The sequence below is a fragment of the Nematostella vectensis genome, chromosome 14 (assembly GCF_932526225.1).
Source record: "Nematostella vectensis chromosome 14, jaNemVect1.1, whole genome shotgun sequence".
In the NCBI taxonomy this organism is placed as follows: Eukaryota; Metazoa; Cnidaria; class Anthozoa; order Actiniaria; family Edwardsiidae; genus Nematostella; species Nematostella vectensis.
Genome location: NC_064047.1, coordinates 14629284 through 14652617, shown reverse-complemented (window position 1 = coordinate 14652617; position 23334 = coordinate 14629284). Strand labels below are relative to the sequence as shown.

Genomic DNA, 23334 nt, shown 5'->3' with positions numbered 1-23334 from the left:
TGGGGACGTCGTCCTTTGTACACTAGTGAATTACATTCAAAAAGACAACTTACAATACTATACTAAAATCATTTATTTATTGAACTTGAATGGATAGAATTGCGAAATCAAAGAATGGGATACAATAATAGTTATACATGAAATGGTCTTCACTTAAATAAGCAAAACTATTTTTAAGCTTTACGCAACACGCTGACAATTTTTAAAATGCAATTCGACAATGCTTGCGCCGCTTGACTTTTGCGTTAGGGAAAAGTATGTTCTTGTTTTGAAAACTTCATAAAACTTAGATATCATTTGTTGAATATTTTTTGGTCTTCCTGGCCTGGTTGAATCTAGCAACCGTAATAAAAATAGCAATAATTTAAAAATATAACTAGGTTAAAAATATAACTAATACTAAAATAATAGTTTAGAGATCACTTCCTACACAGGAAGCCCTTCACATTTGCCAGGAATGTGTCGAGGTTTCGTCGAAACTGCGCCTTGGAGTGCTTATCGAGGGACAGCTTCATGTCGCTGGGGGTAAGCTGGTGAAAGGCGCCCAGCAGCCTCTGCGAGATCACAGGGTCCCCCTGGTGGGCTAGAAGGCTACGCACGAGCTCTGTGTAATAGCCCTAGACCAACAACAGAATTAGAGTCAGAAATGGTAATGGTGATGATAATGGTGATTTGTTGTGATGATGATGATTAAATGGTGGTGATGATTATGAATAACATGGTGGTGACCACTGTGATAGTGAATCTGACTTAAGGTGCAGCACATGAAGTACAAACCTGATTAGAGCAAATCAACGCATGGAAGGCACACGATGCAGGCTGCAGTAAATCCATATCAAACGACTCCAACAGGACCATGTTAAATATCAACTGAAACAATTTAAGCAATATCTTTGAGAAATAGGTCCATGCTTAACATTGCTTGAAAATGTCTTATTCTGTTCGGCGACTTTGCGCTAATCACCCAAAATGTGTCTGTTACATGGAGGTGTGTGTTCTATCGATAAAGTTTGACTGTTAAGAATTTGATGTCGGAGGATTTGACGAATGGGGTTCGTTGTATGGAGGTACAGCCCCGTGTAAGCAGTGCGTTTAGAAGCGGGCTCCGCTGATTCAGTAGAATCACCCTCACAAGTAAAATGATCGCTGTCTAAGAAGACTTTGGTGTAGTTTTTATAAAATGAACCACCCTGGACTGAGAAAATCCTAAGTACCCAAAGGAGCGAATGGCTTACCCTCAAGAAGTGTCTGACAATTTCTAACATTCGTTGCGGTGGATTTTCGCGCATTTCTTTGAAGAAATGCTCAATAAGTGAAGCAACACTCTCTAGGGACATCTTCGAGATGTCCGAGTCGTAGCTATCAAGAGTTAAGCAGAACCGCAACACTTGGTCAAAATAGCCACAATACTTGATTAAAACATAAATGGGCAAATTATGTAGATGTTTTAGGTTTTCAGAGTGTACATACATAGGTTCTATTTCTAGAGGATATTACTCATGCGAGGAAGGATAACTAAACCTTCTACTTTAAAGAAGGAGAGCGAGCCAGTTACCTGGATTCCTTCTCTGTGTCACGGGTAATAAACAGGTATTGTAAGTAAAAACGCAAATACTCTATAGTACAAGGTTTACTAGTCAGCCTTGCGTATGTTCTATAAAAGGTTTACCATCAGGAGGTAAGACCAGGTACTAGTTAGCCTAACGTGTGTTCTAGTACAAGGTTTGCCATCAGGAGGTAAGACCAGGTACTAGTCGGCCTTACGTGTGTTCTAGTACAAGGTTTACCATCAGGAGGTAAGACCAGGTACTAGTCAGCCTAACGTGTGTCTAGTACAAGGTTTATCATCAGGACGTAAGACCAGGTACTAGTCGGTCTTGTGTTCTAGTACAAGGTTTACCATTAGGACGTAAGACCAGGTACTAGTCAGCCTTACGTGTGTCTAGTACAAGGTTTATCATCAGGACGTAAGACCAGGTACTAGTCAGCCTTACGTGTGTTCTAGTACAAGGTTTATCATCAGGAGGTAAGAGAAGGTACCAGATAAAGGCGAAGATGCTGTAAAGGATACTTGCTGAGGCCGACTTCGAGAGTGGACATCATGTTGTGAAATAGCCCATCGGGGAGGGCCACTACTTTCTCAGGGTACACTTCGCATACGAAGGTGCTCAGCTTGAAGTACTCCTCACATAAGGAGGGAAACTTAAGGAGAAAAAATGATGAGCTGTGGTATTATGTTCATTAACGTCATACAAAATAAAAGGGGGCAGGCAAAAAATGACCCACCTTGAGAAGTTCAACCGTGATGAGCGGAAGGATTATGTTAAGGCCGTACAAGGTGACATCACCGGCAGATATCTTCTCAGTCCCGTCTGAAATCAAAACAGCACATAAAAATGCAATTACTACTGTACTGTACAGCACTTTATATCATAATATCCTTATGAGGTGCTTCACAGGCTACTGACTTACTACCACGCGCATACAGAGCCAATAGCAGCCTTGTTGGTACCCCCTACCAAGAAAAGTCGGCGGACTACTTGGCAGCACATTCCAAAATGGTAAACATTTACGCCAGGGCGATGGTTGCATAACCATGAGTATTGCATCTTGCCATTAGGGTTATAGATCCTGAGCACCAGTTGTGTATTGTGACTACTCTCAGGGCCTGGGCACTAAGTATGTCCCGAGTGCATGAATATTCTGTACACGTGACTTACCGTCAGGCCCTAAGTTAAGTATATCCTGAGCAAGCATGTGGCTAAGCAGCTTCATCAAGAGAAGCAGATCATAAAATTGCTCTTCTTCCACGAGACTTGACAGGCTATGCTTTCCTACAGAAGGAAATACATCGTTAAATAACAACAGCTGGTGTTTAAGGGTAATTTAACTTGTCAGTATTCCAAGTAAACTCTTAACTGCCTCGACATACAATGGATTAATTAACTTTGCTTGGTGATTTGAATAGAATGATTATAGTTAAGAGAATGGAAAACTATTTACCCATATTGCACTTGGTGTAAGTATCCAACAGTGACAGACACGCTTTGAACAAGTGGTTCGCCTGGGTCTGAAACAAAGGGGACAAAGAAAGCTTTGAAAAAAGCCTACACCTGCTTAGAGGGAACGAGATAAATCGTGAGAAAGAGGTGCGCCTTGATATCAATCAAATAAACCACTAGAAAATTCTCCTTATGTTGCTACACGAGAACAGCTGTATTATGATACTCCATGGAGCAAAGATTTCAGGCTCCGATAATAGAAAAACTAAATAATGCAACAATTATTTCCGATAATAGTAAAACTAAATAATGCAACAATTATTTCCGACAATAGTAAAACTAAATGATGCAACAATTATTTCCGATAATAGTAAAACTAAATAATGTAACAATTATTTCCGATAATAGTAAAACTAAATAAAGCAACAATTATTTCCGATAATAGTAAAACTAAATAATGCAACAATTATTTCCGATAATAGTAAAACTAAATAATGCAACAATTATTTCCGATAATAGTAAAACTAAATAATGCAACAATTATTTCCGATAATAGTAAAACTAAATAATGCAACAATTATTTCCGATAATAGTAAAACTAAATGATGCAACAAATATTTCCGATAATAGTAAAACTAAATAATGCAACAATTATTTCCGATAATAGTAAAACTAAATGATGCAACAATTATTTCCGATAATAGTAAAACTAAATGATGTAACAATTATTTCCGATAATAGTAAAACTAAATGATGCAACAATTATTTCCGATAATAGTAACACTAAATGATGCAACAATTATTTCCGATAATAGTAAAACTAAATAATGCAACAATTATTTCCGATAATAGTAAAACTAAATAATGCAACAATTATTTCCGATAATAGTAAAACTAAATAATGCAACAATTATTTCCGATAATAGTAAAACTAAATGATGCAACAAATATTTCCGATAATAGTAAAACTAAATGAAGCAACAATTATTTCCGATAATAGTAAAACTAAATGATGTAACAATTATTTCCGATAATAGTAAAACTAAATGATGCAACAATTATTTCCGATAATAGTAAAACTAAATGATGCAACAATTATTTCCGACAATAGTAAAACTAAATGATGCAACAATTATTTCCGATAATAGTAAAACTAAATGATGCAAGAATTATTTCCGATAATAGTAAAACTAAATGATGCAAGAATTATTTCCGACAATAGTAAAACTAAATGATGCAACAATTATTTCCGATAATAGTAAAACTAAATGATGCAACAATTATTTCCGACAATAGTAAAACTAAATGATGCAACAATTATTTCCGATAATAGTAAAACTAAAGGTTGGTGTTTCAGCCTTTAACATAGAAGTTCTATTTTATTCCTTTTTCCATCCTCTTGATGTGAGATGGACTATAGACTAGATCCCATGTACATTATCTTTATCACGAAATATTAGCTAATTTCTATTTATCACACCTTGATTTACACCTTGATATAGAACGAGGCTATAAATACAATGGAAATGCAAACAAGTTTGGATTGTGCCCTAAATTCTGTAGTCTAGCACAAACATTTTCTTTAGGTTGGAATCAAATGACTTTTCGAGTGGTAAACTGACACCAAAATAAACCCAGATATGGCTGGGGCCCTTTCTGGCTGGTTCGCAAGCGCTGAATAAGCTGCTTTTTGTTGTTGTTATTTTGCAGGAGCGTGCGTGACTTTGGCACCCAAAAAGGCAATATTTATATTAAATTGACATGACATTGAGGCATATGCTTAAGTCGCCTATTAGTTAAATAGCTACAATACTTTGGTATACCTGTGATAGGAAGTTAACAAAGGCTTCTACCGCGTTCACATAGAACTCCAGCACAAGTACGGCGACTTCCGGGCAAGTATGGTAAACACTAAGTAGCGTGACACTGTCACGCAACACCGGAAGTAAGAAATCAAACAGCTCGTTCACATTCCAAGCGTTAACGGCCAGCGCTACGCCTTTGAAGGATTCAAGAAGGCTCTGAACTTCCGCTTTGATAGGCTCCTTTTGGGCAAGCTTGACGAAGTTTGGTTGATGGCACACTATCCCAAAGCGATTATGCATGGACTGCAAGAACTGGAATAGAGTGTTGAAATGTAAGAACAATGGATCTTTTCTAAGTACATCGTTGGGAAATGAAAACGGCGTTCGTTATCAGAAATGTCTGTTTGCAAGAACGGAAAACAAACATAAAAGAGTCCTTTTCCCATTTACAGGTGAGCAATAAGTGTTGTGACCTGACGCTGTGTCGTGACATGACGCTGTGTTGTGACCTTACGTTGTGTCGTGACATGACACTGTGTTGTGACCTGACATTGTGTGTGACCTGACGTCGTGTTGTGACATGACGCTGTGTTGTGACATGTCGCTGTGTTGTGACCTTACGTGGTGTCGTGACATGACGCTGTGTTATAACCTGACGCTGTGTTGTGACCTGACGCTGTGTTGTGACCTGACGTTGTGTGTGACCTGACGTCGTGTTGTGACATGACGCTGTGTTGTGACCTGACGTTGTGTTGTGACATGTCGCTGTGTTGTGACATGACGTTGTATTGTGACATGACGCTGTGTTGTGACCTGACGTTGTGTTGTGACCTGACGTTGTGTTGTGACATGACGCTGTATTGTGACATGACACTGTGTCGTGACATGACGCTGTGGCGTGATGTGACGGTGTGTTGTAAAATGTTGTTCTGGGGCCGGCTTCTGAAAAGCCGATAAGCGCTAACCCAGGATTAAATTTGCCCTTACCCACGATGAAATTTTTGTCCTCCGGATTAGTTCCGTTCCCAAACGTTGGTTAGCGCTAACTCTGGGTTAGTTTAGAGGTAAAATCTAACCCTGCTCGCTAGGTTAATCTAACCCTGCTCGCGTAACAAAGGCTTCCCAAACTTTGTGGTATAACTCAAGTTTTATAAAATAAAGTAACAGACAAAAAAAGACGTTACACAAAAACGATGTATTGCGACCTTCGTTGCGATGCTGACTGAAAATTGTGCTGGGACAGACAGAAAGTTGCATGAAATTGATACTGGAAAATGTCACGCACCAATTCGAATCTGGCAAATGAACATTTTTGGCAATGGAATGGAGGTATTTAAAGGCGATGTAAAGATGTCTAGGGGCTTCTCTGAGAAAATAAATCCACCAAAGGTAAATTTGAGTTGCTCTCTATTGAGCTACTGGGTATCTTTTACTCGTCAAACCAGTTTTTAACTCGCTTGATCCAGGGTTAGTAAATCGGGGGTTACTTGGCTTTCGGGAACGGTGAGTTATCCGTAAGGCTAACCTACAATTAGCGAATTTTAACCCGGGATTAGGCGCTGATCGAGGGTTAAGTTAATCGGCCTTTTGGGAACCGGCCACTGACATGTTTGACAACATATCTACCCATCTAGGCTGACCCAACATTGCATCTAGGCTGTTCGCACTTGGAGCTAGAGAAAGGCTGTTAAGAGAGGGAAACAGATACCTGCTTCCAGTAGCGATCCCTGAGTGGATGATCCCCCTCTGAGGACCCTGCCAAAACAAGGGCCTGCACATAAAACCGGTGGACCTCAGCCGGCAGCTGGGAAATGGGCCCTTCCCGTGATGCTTGCAATTGGCCAAGTTGCCACAGGCACTCAAAAGATACGGCCACCTCTGCCCTAAAGTCAGATGGTTCACAATAATAAAAGTAGTAGGTTCGTTCTGAAGCTAAACATCTGGATAAAATACTTTCGCTTGGAAAAAACGGAAATAGTACATTTCTTACCTGCACTCAAATACCATCATCTTTTCACTAACCCTCAATTCCTTTCCATTCCTCCTCGTCCTCTTACCTCGATTTGGTGTCGACTAGACTGAGCAACAGCAGGACAGTGTCCTCTGCCAGAGCAGGCTCAGATGCCCAGTACGTGAGGTTAGCTCTGACAGTGTCCAATAGGAATCCAATCATCCACTTGCCCCCTGTGGAGTCTTTACCAAATATGGAAGAAAGAGATGCACTGAGCTCGACCGAGTCCCTCTCGTCCGGGAATAAATAAGACCTAATGAATAGGAAAGAAGAACCGTTTCGGCGGTATCTTTTGTGGAACATACTCAGTGCTCTTCTCAAGTGCTCCCAAATGCATTTATTTTACAAAAGCGCGCGTGTGCGTCCAATCGCAGCAAATAAAATTTGCCTTCAGGAAAAAATGTCCTCGCTCTTAGCCAATCAGCATTAAGTAATTTTGCCCAGTACATCATATACAGGGTAATGGCCCGGGGTGTCAGTTTTGTTTAGTTTCGCACTGTGTTTTTGTAGCAATAAGAACTTTAAATCCCACCAAACACTAACCCTTGTTAGATAACAAGTCTTAAACGCCACGAGCCACGGTGAACAATAATACTTTTCCGTTAACACGTTTTCGTTAATACGTTTCCGTTAACATATTTTAAAATTCAACATATCGAAAATAATGCGACCATCCCACCAGTCGTGACTTATTCCTTGTTGACTGACTCAATTCATGAACATATCAAATTAAACTATGTCCTGTTTTACATGAAAATACTTTTTATAGGAATTCAAGCCAAAAGACTTTCTAGACAATGATCAATGATATGTACACATGGGCGGTATTAACCTAGTGGTTATTCGAGAAGACGAGTGAATCAGTCCCTGAAAAGCGTACCAAGGATCAACCTCCAAAAACACCATCCATGCAGGCACACCCTGTCTTTCTATGTTACCTAGTAAAATTCCTGAGAAACCAGACCACTGTCCCAGCGACCTGCGGGCTCAGGAAGTGCGCCATGTTGCTGGCGATGGCCTTGTTCCCCGCGCTTGCGAGACAGCAGACGCACGTGACTAGCTTGACCACGGGGTCAACACGTGACTTGTCCATGGAGCTACAGCCTAAAGAACAGGATAGGGAATAAATAGAGATATTTCTAGAAGGTTAAACATTAACGCCTCTTGGATAAGAAATGCAACCATGGCCCCATCAAATAGTTTTTTAATAGATTTATGTGCAAGAATTGTAATATAGAAGATAGACGCCCAATGGGGCCATGCGTGAACGGGCACTATGCCCATGCAGGACGCAACCCCAAACTAAACAAATTTGAACTAAAATCACAATAAAAACTAATAGTGGTGGCAGCAGCAGCAGCCACAGTCCGGTGTGATGCTCAGTGAGCAGGCAAGTCTATGTTGAATACGTTGACAAGTAAGGCTTGAAATGCGACTAGGATAGATGAGTTAGGTTACATAAGAGATTCCATGGTTTTACAATGCGATGGAAAAACATGCTTGAAACATTGCTGTTCTGCAAAGGGCCGGAGATACAGTACCGTCAGTGTTGGGGTTGTTTGCGGTGATCGTCGGAGATCGGCGCCCTCGACACAAGTGGTCGAGCAAGCTACGAAATAATTTGGTAAAACTCACCTAAAGCTCCCGACTGAGAGCCGAACATGAAATCTAGTGTCGCTGTGACATCGGTGCGCTCGACACAAGCGGCCGAGCAAGCTACGAAATAATTTGGTAAAACTCACCTAAAGCTCCCGACTGAGAGCCGAACATGAAATCTAGTGTCGCTGTGACATCGGTGCGCTCGACACAAGCGGCCGAGTACTGTACAACAGCACTCGGAATAAGTGGGGTCTCTCCCGTGCTCTCGTCAGCGATCATGTGACCTGCTATTAAAAGCAGCCAATGGAGGTCTTCAAAAAGGTTTTCCATTCCTTGAATGGGAGGTATGGGAGAACCTGAAGAAGAAACGATATTTGATACTCATATAACAATATTTCATATTATCAGTTCGCCTTCTCCAAATAACTAGTTCAGTAGAAATTAGAGTCAGCTATACCCGAGTTGGCCGCTGTTTGCAGTGCAGTTAGCCGTTCCTCCAGCTTGCACACACGGTTCTCCAGCAAAGCGGTTAGCAGCGGGAAAGCATGGGCAGCGCTAATCCGCGCAAACTCCCCTATGCTACACAGCTGGTCAGAAAAGAGCTCGCGGTCGTCACCTTCAAGATCACAGATCTCCTCCATGTTTAAGCCATCGCTAAAAAAGATAACTTGATTAAAATCAGTTTGAAAATGTTACTGCTTGCAAATACATAGACTTAGCCTTTGCCTAAAGTCGAAGCTTCTGAACACATTTTTTACAGACTGTGGAGACGACACGAAAATCAAATAAGCGTAATCTTAGCAAAACCGTCCAACTTTCATGGAAACGATAGGTTTCAGAGAAACAATTTTTATTCGCAGTCGTGTTCATTTTACCCCATTTAGGCTAATCAAACGTCATTTTATCCATAAGCCGCATTCAATGCAAATGAATCAGTCGATTGTTTTATTTTCATTTGCATGTTTTTGCATTGAATACGACTCATGGATAATACGACGTTTAAACTTAGCCTAAGTTTAGCCTTTTAGTATTTTACACCGCCACATAAAATAATTCTGCTCACCCCAAACAAGTCACCTTTTGTTTTACAGATTTCTTTCCTTGGTGAAAAATACAATACTGCGAAACAGTATTTACTAGTGACAAAAAGCGGGACCGTCATATCAATCAAGGGTTCAAGAATTGTGTTTGTGGTCAAAGCTCTTGTTATAAAGAAAATTGGGTTAATAATCCGGTATATATATATCTCTATTGGGGCTCTTCAAGATAAAAACGATAATACAAAAAAGAGGAAACGTGCTGCAACTATTTTTAAGATACCTTCATAAGAAATCAACACCGAGCTGCAAACTGCAAGTTTGTGCTGAGACAGACAGAAACTTTCATTGGAATGAATCTGTCTCGCTAGTAAAACTGCAAGTTTGTGCTGAGACAGAAACTTTCATTGGAATGAATCTGTCTCGCTAGTAAAACTGCAAGTTTGTGCTGAGACAGGCAGAAACTTTCATTGGAATGAATCTGTCTCGCTAGTAAAACTGCAAGTTTGTGCTGAGACAGAAACTTTCATTGGAATGAATCTGTCTCGCTAGTAAAACTGCAAGTTTGTGCTGAGACAGAAACTTTCATTAGAATGAACCTGTCTCGCTAGTAAAACTGCAAGTTTGAGCTGAGACAGGCAGAAACTTTCATTGGAATGAATCTGTCTTGCTAGTAAAACTGCAAGTTTGTGCTGAGACAGAAACTTTCATTGGAATGAATCTGTCTCGCTAGTAAAACTGCAAGTTTGTGCTGAGACAGGCAGAAACTTTTATTAGAATGAATCTGTCTCGCTAGTAAACCTGCAAGTTTGTGCTGAGACAGAAACTTTCATTGGAATGAATCTGTCTCGCTAGTAAAACTTCAAGTTTGTGCTGAGACAGAAACTTTTGTTGGAATGAATCTGTCTCGCTAGTAAAACTGCAAGTTTGTGCTGAGACAGGCAGAAACTTTCATTGGAATGAATCTGTCTCGCTAGTAAAACTGCAAGTTTGTGCTGAGACAGAAACTTTCATTGGAATGAATCTGTCTCGCTAGTAAAACTGCAAGTTTGTGCTGAGACAGAAACTTTCATTGGAATGAATCTGTCTAGCTAGTAAAACTGCAAGTTTGTGCTGAGACAGGCAGAAACTTTCATTGGAATGAATCTGTCTAGCTAGTAAAACTGCAAGTTTGTGCTGAGACAGAAAATTTCATTGGAATGAATCTGTCTCGCTAGTAAAACTGCAAGTTTGTGCTGAAACAGGCAGAAAATTTCATTGGAATGAATCTGTCTAGCTAGTAAAACTGCAAGTTTGTGCTGAGACAGAAACTTTCATTGGAATGAATCTGTCTAGCTAGTAAAACTGCAAGTTTGTGCTGAGACAGAAACTTTCACTGGAATGAATCTGTCTAGCTAGTAAAACTGCAAGTTTGTGCTGAGACAGAAACTTTCATTGGAATGAATCTGTCTCGCTAGTAAAACTGCAAGTTTGTGCTGAGACAGAAACTTTCATTGGAATGAATCTGTCTAGCTAGTAAAACTGCAAGTTTGTGCTGAGACAGGCAGAAACTTTCATTGGAATGAATCTGTCTAGCTAGTAAAACTGCAAGTTTGTGCTGAGACAGAAAATTTCATTGGAATGAATCTGTCTCGCTAGTAAAACTGCAAGTTTGTGCTGAGACAGGCAGAAAATTTCATTGGAATGAATCTGTCTAGCTAGTAAAACTGCAAGTTTGTGCTGAGACAGAAACTTTCATTGGAATGAATCTGTCTCGTTAGTAAAACTGCAAGTTTGTGCTGAGACAGAAACTTTCATTGGAATGAATCTGTCTAGCTAGTAAAACTGCAAGTTTGTGCTAAGACAGGCAGAAACATTCATTGGAATGAATCTGTCTCGCTAGTTTCACGCACACACATCCGCTCGACCAATCAGAGGCCGTACAGCACCAACACAAGTAAGACAAACTCCACCAGATAATACTCAAACAGCCTTTACAATGTCCCGCGGTCTGGAGATTCGACAATTATCATATAAAACCTAGCAAATAATGTCGCTATAGGATTAGTATATTTTTTAACTGGCTTAATATAGGCCTCGTCATTATTAAAATGAAACATGATGTACGTCGGGCTTATCGATTGGTTGATCAATAGCAGAAAATATTTTTGCTATCAAATTCACAAACAATGAATATGGTAGGTATTTGGTGTGAGTGGTTGTCTTCATGGGGGGAGGTTGCCCCACCGCTACTCATTCTAACAAGTACTTAGTGTGTTACATGGGGTGGAGGGTGCCCCACTGCTACTCATTCTAGCAAGTACTCAGTGTGTTACATGGGGTGGAGGGTGCCCCACTGCTACTCATTCTAACAAGTACTCAGTGTGTTACATGGGGTGGAGGGTGCCCCACTGTTACTCATTCTAACAAGTACTTAGTGTGTTACATGGGGTGGAGGGTGCCCCACTGCTACTCATTCTAACAAGTACTCAGTGTGTTACATGGGGTGGAGGGTGCCCCACTGCTACTCATTCTAACAAGTACTCAGTGTGTTACATGGGGTGGAGGGTGCCCCACTGCTACTCATTCTAACAAGTACTTAGTGTGTTACATAGGGTGGAGGGTGCCCCACTGCTACTCATTCTAACAAGTACTCAATGTGTTACATGGGGTGGAGGGTGCCCCACTGCTACTCATTCTAAAAAGTACTCAGTGTGTTACATGGGGTGGAGGGTGCCCCACTGTTACTCATTCTAACAAGTACTCAATGTGTTACATGTGGTGGAGGGTGCCCCACTGATACTCATTCTAACAAGTACTCAATGTGTTACATGGGGTGGAGGGTGCCCCACTGCTACTCATTCTAACAAGTACTCAGTGTGTTACATGGGGTGGAGGGTGCCCCACTGCTACTCATTCTAACAAGTACTCAGTGTGTTACATGGGGTGGAGGGTGCCCCACTGCTACTCATTCCAACAAGTACTCCGTGTGTTACATGGGAAAGGGTGCCCCACCGCTACTCATTCCAACAAGTACTCAGTGTGTTACATGGGGTGGAGGGTACCCCACTGCTACTCATTCTAACAAGTACTCAATGTGTTACATGGGGTGGAGGGTGCCCCACTGCTACTCATTCTAACAAGTACTCAATGTGTTACATGGGGTGGAGGGTGCCCCACTGCTACTCATTCTAACAAGTACTCAGTGTGTTACATGGGGTGGAGGGTGCCCCACTGCTACTCATTCCAACAAGTACTCAGTGTGTTACATGGGGTGGAGGGTGCCCCACTACTACTCATTCTAACAAGTACTCAATGTGTTACATGGGGTGGAGGGTGCCCCACTGCTACTCATTCTAACAAGTACTCACGGGTTAAATGACCCTCGAAGCCCATCAGGCATTGCAAGGTGACATTGCAAATAGCAGTTAAAAATCTTGGTGGCACAAGGACTGATGAGGCCTGGGGCGAACTTATCAATACTGTCTAACAGATGGCCCCAGGCCTCTAGAATCTGCTCAACAGCTTCCATGAAACTTGTGTCTTCTGAGTGCAGCTGGAATGAAATACAATTAAGGAAAGCAATTGAGTATCTATCTTTGATTAAATTGACAATGTTACAGTGGAAACGGAATAACAATGTGTCTGGTTAGAAGAGCCCCTTGACTACTGCCTGCATGTACTGTATGAGCAAGTGTTTTATGCTATTATTGACATTGCCATGACAACCTCTTACCTCCTCTTCTTTAGCTACTGCCTGCATGTATGAGCATGTGATCTCTGTGAGTGTCGTGATGGTGGAATGCAGCAACTGGGGCGGAAGAGATGCAAGAACATTTCCAGAGAACACAAAAACCATGCGGTTAGCAATGGTGGCCAATCCAAGAGCTGATTGACTGTTCATGTGGGACCTGTAGAGAAAAAAGTGTTCACTTGTTTTGTCCCTTCATAAAGCAGATTTGAAATTGGGAAGAGATTACTAAGAAGCAGAATTTGCAGTATGTACATTTAGAGAAACCTTTGGGAGCTCTGAAAGGAGACATGTTACATAAATACTTGACTACGTCTTTGTCAAATAAATGGCTCCTTTCAAGTTCAAAAGTATTTTCTAGCAGTTCACACAGAAGAGATAATTTTTTCTTTCTTCAGTCATCAGTGCTAACTAACTTCACTTAGCAGAGTCATTGAGTAGAGCATGTAACATGATGAGCCTCCCAAGTGAATATTATTAAGCCCTGCATTACATGTTCCCGATTTATTGAATAGTTTGTTGCGAATAGTGTGCATATGTTGGTGGCCAGGACTGTAAGAAGACTGTATCATCTAAGTCAAAATTTAATTCAAGATATTTAGAGATCACATTTTCTTTTTTCCTGAATCAGGGAAAGGAAAACATTTATACACGATGTACAAAAGCCAAATTCTTGGAAGATCAGATAGTGCTATTGAATGGATCAAATGATTGTGTTATTCACCCTTCTATCAGGGCAACATATCCTTGCAAGAAATGAGTTAGATACTGGACACGAGAGCCATTGTCTGTAAACACAGGTCCTGATAGTGAGGCCAGTTGAGTCAAGCACAGCAAAGCATGGTGGGATAGCTCTTCATGTTCCTGAAATTTCTCTTGAATCTGAAAACAAATACAATATAGAGAGTTTAGGTATGATAATATTAAATATAATTAAAAAAAGAGGTTACTGCAAGTTTAGGTATGACAATATTAAATATAATAAAATATAGAGGTTACTGCGAGTTTAGGTATGACAATATTAAATATAATAAAATATAGAGGTTACTGCGAGTTTAGGTATGACAATATTAAATATAATAAAATATAGAAGCTACTGCGAGTTTAGGTATGACAATATTAAATATAATAAAATATAGAGGTTCCTGCGAGTTTAGGTGAATAATATTAAATATAATAAAATTGATAGCGATGAGAACAATTATAATAATTAATAATAATAATAATTTACTATAATAGTGATATACATTAAGAATAGTAGAAAATATGGTACAGTTGGAAGAGTTTTAGGTCATCACAATACAAATAAATAAAATCAGACTTTTAAACAAATAAAACATCATACCTTAAAGAATAAGTTGATAACTGCTGGGTCAAATAGTATACTCCCCCACGATGGGCCGGGTCTTAGCAAGGTCACGTTAACTATTTCAGCACACTGGGTCCTTTTAAAGTGGCTTGGAGGAAGTCAAGGCTAAATGTGCAATAATATGTTACCACCAATTCTTTCTTATATGTCACCACCCATTCTTTCTTATGATATGTTACCACCCATTCTTTCTTATGATATGTCACCACCCATTCTTTCTTATGATATGTCACCACCCATTCATTCTTATGATATGTCACCACCCATTCTTTCTTATGATATGTCACCACCCATTCATTCTTATGATATGTCACCACCCATTCTTTCTTATGATATGTTAAAACCCATTCATTCTTATGATATGTCACCACCCATTCTTTCTTATGATATGTTACCACCCATTCTTTCTTATGATATGTCACCACCCATTCTTTCTTATGATATGTCACCACCCATTCATTCTTATGATATGTCACCACCCATTCTTTCTTATGATATGTTACCACCCATTCTTTTATATGATATGTCACCACCCATTCTTTCTTATGATATGTCACCACCCATTCTTTCTTATGATGTCACCACCCATTCTTTCTTATATGTTACCACCCATTCTTTCTTATATGTTACCACCCATTCTTTCTTATGATATGTCACCACTCATTCTTTCATATGATATGTCACCACCCATTCTTTCTTATATGTTACCACCCATTCTTTCTTATGATATGTTACGACCCATTCATTCTTTCTTATATGTTACCACCCATTCTTTCTCTTATGATATGTCACCACCCATTCTTTCTTACGATATGTCACCAACCATTCTTTCTTATGATATGTCACCACCCATTCTTTCTTATGATATGTCACCACCCATTCTTTCTTATGATATGTCACCACCCATTCTTTCTTATGATGTCACCACCCATTCTTTCTTATATGTTACCACCCATTCTTTTTTTATGATATGTCACCACCCATTCTTTCTTATATGTTACCACCCATTCTTTCTTATGATATGTTACGACCCATTCATTCTTTCTTATATGTTACCACCCATTCTTTCTCTTATGATATGTCACCAACCATTCTTTCTTATGATATGTCACCACCCATTCTTTCTTATGATATGTTACCACCCATTCTTTCTTATGATATGTTACGACCCATTCTTTCTTATGATATGTCACCACCAATTCTTTCTTATGATATGTCACCACTCATTCTTTTATATGATATGTCACCACCCATTCTTTCTTATGATATGTTACCACCCATTCTTTCTTATGATATGTTACCACCCATTCTTTTATATGATATGTCACCACCCATTCTTTCTTATGATATGTTACCACCCATTCTTTCTTATGATATGTCACCACCCATTCTTTCTTATGATATGTTACCACCCATTCTTTCTTATGATATGTCACCACCCATTCTTTCTTATGATGTCACCACCCATTCTTTCTTATATGTTACCACCCATTCTTTCTTATGATATGTCACCACCCATTCTTTCTTATATGTTACCACCCATTCTTTCTTATATGTTACCACCCATTCTTTCTTATGATATGTTACGACCCATTCATTCTTTCTTATATGTTACCACCCATTCTTTCTCTTATGATATGTCACCAACCATTCTTTCTTATGATATGTTACCACCCATTCTTTCTTATGATATGTCACCACCCATTCTTTCTTATGATATGTCACCACCCATTCTTTCTTATGATATGTCACCACCCATTCATTCTTATGATATGTCACCACCCATTCTTTCTTATATGTTACCACCCATTCTTTCTTATGATATGTCACCACCCATTCTTTCTTATGATATGTTACCACCCATTCTTTCTTATGATATGTCACCACCCATTCTTTCTTATGATATGTTACCACCCATTCTTTCTTATGATATGTCACCACCCATTCATTCTTATGATATGTCACCACCCATTTTTTCTTATATGCTAACACCAATTCTTCCTTATGATATGTTACCACCCATTCTTTCTTATGATATGTTACCACTCATTCTTTCTTATGATATGTCACCACCCATTCTTTCTTATGATATGTCACCACCCATTCTTTCTTATCATAAGAATGAGTGGGTCATAACAAATCATAAGAAAGAATGGGTGGTATATCATATGTTACGACCCACTCGTTCTTATGATATGTCACCACCCATTTTTCCTTATATGCTAACACCAATTCTTCCTTATGATGTGTTACCACCCAAGTATTGCAATTAAAAAGTTATTAGATATTCACACAATTTGCTGGGTGATGATTCACAAAATCCACAATGACATTACTTGTTAGAGCATGTGTACTTTCTAAATCATTATCTAAGGATATGATCTATACATCTAAATCATTGTCTAAAAGGATATGATCTAAATATCTAAATTATTGTCTAAAAGGATATGATCTAAATCATTGTCTAAAAGGATATGATCCAAGTATCTTAATTATTGTACATGTAAATATTTAAATTATCATCTAAAAGGATATGATTGTAAAGGGTGAAATCCCAGCTAAGTATCTGTTCTGCCAGTGACAGGAACCTTGTCAGAGTGTTAATGTCCTCGGCACTTAGAGTGGGCGGGGCTGATGGTCCCACAAAAGACTGCAATGCCTCTATCAGGAGTATGAATATCTTGCACAAATGATCCTTCTGTCATGGAGAGAAAAACAATCAAATGGAATCTTTGTTTACCTAACCACAAGATGTAGGATGGGGAAGAAAGGTGCTAGCTACCATTCTGTCATCCTAGCAAAATACAAAGTAAGTGGCTTTTAGATGGTTCTTTAGGTTTCTTCACATAATTTGTCTTTCACTAGGAAATGCATACAATAATAGAGGTGTGGCTGACTACGTAATATGACTATGATGAATCTTACCATAAAATTCATTGAAAATAGGATGTAAATTTTATTAGCAAACAAGAACTAAATCTACACGAATAACTGTGAAATTCCATATACAAGAAAAGCAGACCCTCCCTTTCACTAAAAAAATAAAATAACTGATACAGAATCTATTATTTCTTTTCTGAAATAATAAAATATTTCAATAGTCAAATAAAACCACAACAAGAGTCACACACATTACCTCACTTGTCATGCCCCTTTCATTTCGCATGTTCCTTTATTAAGAACACCCTGTGACTCATCTCAAGAACACCCTCCGACTCACCTCAAAAACACCCTGTGACTTACCTCAACAACACCCTGTGACTCACCTCAACAACACCCTGTGACTCAACTCAAGAACACCCTGTGACTCACCTCAAGAACACCCTGTGACTCACCTTAAGAACACCCTGTGACTCACCTCAAGAACACCCTATGCCCCACCTCAAGAACACCCTATGACTCACCTTAAGAACACCCTATGACTCACCTTAAGAACACCCTATGACTCACCTCAAGAACACCCTATGACTCACCTTAAGAACACCCTGTGACTCACCTTAAGAACACCCTGTGACTCACCTCAACAACACCCTGTGACTCAACTCAAGAACACCCTGTGACTCACCTAAAGAACACCCTGTGACTTACCTCAACAACACCCTGTGACTCACCTCAACAACACCCTATGACTCACCTTAAGAACACCCTGTGACTCACCTTAAGAACACCCTGTGACTAACCTCAACAACACCCTATGACTCACCTTAAGAACACCCTGTGACTCACCTCAAGAACACCCTGTGACTCACCTCAAGAACACCCTGTGACTCACCTCAACAACACCCTATGACTCACCTTAAGAATACCTTGTGACTCACCTCAACAACACCCTATGACACACCTTAAAAACACCCTGTGACTCACCTCAAGAACACCCTATGACTCACCTTAAGAATACCCTGTGACTCACCTCAAGAACACCCTGTGACTCATCTTAAGAATACCCTGTGACTCACCTCAACAACACTCTATGACTCACCTTAAGAACACCCTGTGACTCACCTTAAGAACACCCTGTGACTCACCTCAACAACACCCTGTGACTCACCTCAAGAACACCCTATGACTCACCTTAAGAATACCCTGTGACTCACCTCAAGGGGGGGGGGTGAACAGGGGTACGTAAATCCGCCGATCCGCTACATTTCCGGGGCAAATCCGTGGATCCGCAGATATTTTTAGATCCGCATGGTTTGACAGATAAACAATAGCATCGACCGAAATTCATTTAAAATCCGAAATTGGACAGTCAAAGTAGTCAAAATCCGAAATCCGCGCCCAAATTGTTGACAGATCCGTGATCCGCCGTATTTCCAAAGTCCGCCAATCTGCTGGAATAATCATCAAAATCCGTAATCTGTGAGCATTTCGGGGCCGAATCTGCCGATCCGCCAACCTATTCACCCACCTCTCAAGAATACCCTATGACTCACCTCAAGAACACCCTGTGACTCACCTCAACAACACCCTGTGACTCACCTCAAGAACACCCTGTGATTCACTTTAAGAACACCCTGTGACTCACCTTAAGAACACCCTATGACTCACCTCAAGAACACCCTGTGACTCACCTTAAGAACACCCTATGACTCACCTTAAGAACACCCTGTGACTCACCTCAACAACACCCTGTGACTCACCTCAACAACACCCTGTGACTCACCTTAAGAACACCCTGTGACTCAACTCAAGAACACCCTGTGACTCACCTCAAGAACACCCTGTGACTCACCTCAAGAACACCCTATGACTCACCTCAAGAACACCCTGTGACTCACCTCAAATGTTTTTTTGCACTGGCAGTGGAACTCCCAGCTGAGTCCAATATCACTCGATTGGTTCATGAAGGAGTACTCATTCAACAAAGCCTTGAGGATCGAACAGCCAAGGACTTGCTGCCAACAAAAGACAAAAGAAACAAAGCCTTGAGTATAAAACAGCCATTCACTTGTTATCAACATAAGGCAAAATAAATGTAGAGGATTATTTGACAAACAAATTCTTAGTTTCATAGAAATTCAATCAAACTTTGATGGCCTTTTAATCATTTTTTTGAAATGCTTTGTTATTTCCAGTGAGAAAGGATAAAAAAATACTATCATTTTAAAGACTCATTGTCAAACAATCTCATTCATTTTCTTCTTACTGGCACCTATAAGCAGGGCTTCTGGAATTATGCGCTTGTGCGGAAGCGCGTAATTTGGCTTTCTCTGCGTAAACCAAAAATTTCTGCGTAATTTGGCTAAATTTTGAAAGATAAAACATTTAAGTGCACAGCTGATGTGTTCGTTTAGGGTTCTTACCTCTATTTCTCGTAAAAAAAGACAGATATTCTTCGTAAGAGTGCAATATTTTGAACTGAATTTCTAAAACAAATAAAATAACTAGGGGTTCTTTGCTAAACCGCAAAGGCCTAGGACTAATAATAAAATAACTTTTTTTAATTGGCTGGTGGCTAGGAGCCAATGAAAACTCGCCTCGATATTTCTGCGCAAAAAATTAAAATTTTCAAGTTATTTCGTGCTTTCCTTCGGTACAAAATGTAGTTTGGGCATAACAGTTGATATTCTGTGTAATGTAGCGCATAATTCAGTAAAGAATCCAGCAAAATTTGATTTTTTAAAGAAACATGTATTGCAAAATCCAGCATAATTTAGCGCATAATTATTAATTTTCCTCGTAATCTAGCGCGTAATTTAGCAAAGAATCCCGCGTAATTTTGAGTTTTTTTCCACGTAATTCCAGAAGCCTTGTATACGCCTTGATGCTAATGTACATGTACAGCACACACCATGCCACGGTCTCCAGCATCGATCAAGCGGCTCAGGTCGCCAAACAGTAATGCCCAGGGGGCATTGCCATTCTCCAAGGTTCCTCTCTTGAACATGACTGCCACAACTTGTAGGACTTGCTCTTTAACATACTTCTGAACACTTTATAAATAATAACAATTATAATAGTGATAGTAATAATTATAATGATAGTGATAGTGTCCAGTCATTAGGCCACCAGTTAACTTCAGGCTGGTAAATATATAAAAAAGAATCATGTAATTGTGTGTTTTGTTTACACATTCTGAAAAGCTGCATAATGATTACCCTTCTTTTTGCAAGACGAAGTTAAGCAAGAATGAACGGAGAGAGTCAACGACTGTGTGCTCAAGCAAGGTCCACTCCCTGAGGACCGCCTCCTTGATAGCAGTGGCACTTTGGAACATCACATAATCATTTTTGCTTTGCTCTGCAAGAAAGAGACAAGAATTAGTGACATCAATAGGTAATCAAGAAATGGGGGTTTCCTGGTGAATATTATTAGGAAACTCTATTGCTTAATTTTATGCTTTAAGATGTGTACTCTAATAGGATATTGTATTTTAGTGTCCCTATAAAGTTTTGTATATTTTTTACTCAAAACTCTTGTTGGTATAGGGCATAAAATTCAGCTTTATTCTATGATAGTCTTCTGTACAGCAGCTAAAGTGGAATTCAAAATTGGAAGTATTGTAGCGGTAGGAACTAGAAGTTTTTGGAAACATGTAGCTTGATTTAAACTAATAAAGTTGTGCACCAAAAGTATGCATGCTAAGGTAATTTGGTGTTTAGCAGCTGAATCTACCTTCATGACCCACTTTTATGTCACCTCTTCATACCAAGACACATTACAACTTGGCACATCTTTGTTATTACTTAAGTTTTTTTCACTCCACTTTATTTTATTTGGGAATTTTAATATGAGTTAGGACTTTCAGCCTGTGCGCACATTATTATGGATCCAAACAGTATTCTCACAAACAGAATATATCTGTCTGTTCACAGAATACAAAAGGGGATAATAGCCACATTCTTACCCAGAATCTGTTTACAGAAAGCATAAGGTGATTTAGCCTTCCTGAGGTTGAGGAACACTTGTTCTGCTGCATGCCGTTGCTCTGGGGTGACAAGGGAAGGAGGAGCCTACAAGAAGAACAACCAATGTGCCCAAGGAGCGATCCAGGGGGGGGGGGGGTCAGGGGAGGCCACTTTTACTCTATATATCGTCTCCATCCACTTATTTGCATTTTCCTTTTATCTACTGGCTCATTCTATAGAAATTGAGGACTTTTTGTGGATGGGTATTGTATAGTTGCTCCTTGATCTTTTGTGGAGGCATTTCTAGCTGGTAGATCAAATTTTAAGCAAAAAGCCATTTCCAAGCAATGCACGGTAGCTGATGATAGTCAATACAGTGGAACCTGGATTTTACGATATGCCTCGGGAGAAAGAAAATGTATTGTAAAATCAAGGTTTTGTTGCAAAGAGGTCTTCGATTTTACGATATTAAAGAAAATCCATTGACAATATTGTTGTAGCGAGGTCTGGTTAATTATCAACTTTTACAATATAATAATATTGTAACTATAGTTTGTTTGAGACTTACAGCTACTTTCTGTAATACTGGAATCTGTATCATAACAAGATCTCTCAAGTAAAAAAATCGATTAACGGACAGTACAACATGTGGTGTCTTGAGTTTTTGATAGACATAATCAGTAATATTGTTGGGGTTGAAATTATGCTTGGGAGAACAGATTTGTATAGTAAAATCAAGAATATCGTTGTATCCAATATCGTAAAATCGAGGTAATTTCTTTTACATTTTACTGTATTTCAGCCGGGAGAAAGGAGGTTATTGTAAAATCCAGGTTCCACTGTAGTTTTAAGCATAGATCAAACAGAGATGAGAGTTGGTGAGAGTTCCACTCTTTCTAGCTCTCACAGGGTTGCGATCAATTGATGAGAGTGGTAAAAGAATAAGTGCCCACTATTCTCATGTACACAAGCTTGTGTTGCTCAAATGTGCTTTCAGGGATATGAGGTCATTTTCAATAAAAAATAGCATAAGATTGAGTTGGAGATAAATTTCTCATGACGAATTTTTAATTTGTCATGTTCAAAGTTAATAGCGGATTATAAAAGTGTGTGCGAGTACACGGTCAAACAGTCATGTGAGAACTCATCAACTCTCATCTCCGTTTCATTGGGGCTTTAGACTGTCATCTACTCTTCACGGTCCACTCTTCACCAATTTATTTTCATTTGGCCACCACAGCCCGTGTAAACAAGATTCATGTAAATGTAAACGAAAGAAAGGCTCCAAAGCCCTGAATACAAATCAGCTATCACTTGAATCCGTTTGAAAGGAATTAAATTGGATTAATGATTCTTCTAGAATTCGAAAAATATGACTTCTATGAATCTTACGTGTCACTATTCAGTGTTTAAACCTCTTTCAATTTATATTCATGCTCACTCACGTGAACCTAAAGCACTTTTCTAGATATCAAGACATAGGAAAATGTGAGAGAGAGCATTCTTCGACCACGCAAGACAGAAGGAAGAAAAATAGATCTTTTACGAGTTTGACTCGTGTGTAATGTAAAGCTTCTTTCAAGATAATTCAGTAAGCTTATAACTTCCTCAAAATAGTCTTTAACTTACCATAACCATTCCCGCAGCTGCTTCAAGTTCTTGTAGAGAATACATTATAATATGGGTAAAATTGGACGGGTTATTCAGGGCCAAATAGAATAAAAATACAAGCTAAAAACAAAACCACCGGTGGGCGCCATTTTTAGTAAAAAATCTACCAGGCGCTACTTGCATAATGTATCAAGAGACTGGGACTAACTGTAAAAGCTAACTGTGGAGAAAATGATACTGCATTTTTAAAATAGTTTTTTTCTCTATCTTGACGTAAGTTATATCGAATGATGTTTTGTAATTTTACCGAAGTTGAAAAATA

The 23334-nt window shown here is 39.4% G+C and overlaps 1 protein-coding gene across 2 annotated transcripts; it reads right to left on the bottom strand.

The window, feature by feature from the left end:
* Positions 1–55: 55 nt before the first annotated feature.
* LOC5499239 (exportin-4) lies at positions 56–23191 on the bottom strand. Of its 2 annotated transcripts, XM_048721619.1 has the most exons (24): positions 23031–23191; positions 21401–21506; positions 20652–20793; positions 20345–20486; positions 19332–19448; positions 17089–17251; positions 14530–14642; positions 13909–14066; positions 13170–13344; positions 12805–12989; positions 8875–9071; positions 8594–8773; positions 8454–8486; positions 7757–7922; positions 6865–7071; positions 6516–6690; positions 4826–5119; positions 3004–3070; positions 2721–2834; positions 2287–2372; positions 2072–2202; positions 1236–1359; positions 778–870; positions 56–617 (listed from the first exon to the last, which is right to left on the bottom strand). In XM_048721619.1, the coding sequence occupies exons 1-24, from the start codon at positions 23073–23075 to the stop codon at positions 420–422; spliced, it is 3411 nt and encodes a 1136-aa protein (XP_048577576.1). In that variant the 5' UTR covers positions 23076–23191; the 3' UTR covers positions 56–419. The 2 variants fall into 2 exon arrangements, with proteins under 2 accessions (XP_048577576.1, XP_048577575.1); XM_048721618.1 differs by lacking the exon at positions 8454–8486 and having other exon boundaries at positions 8561–8773.
* Positions 23192–23334: the final 143 nt, after the last annotated feature.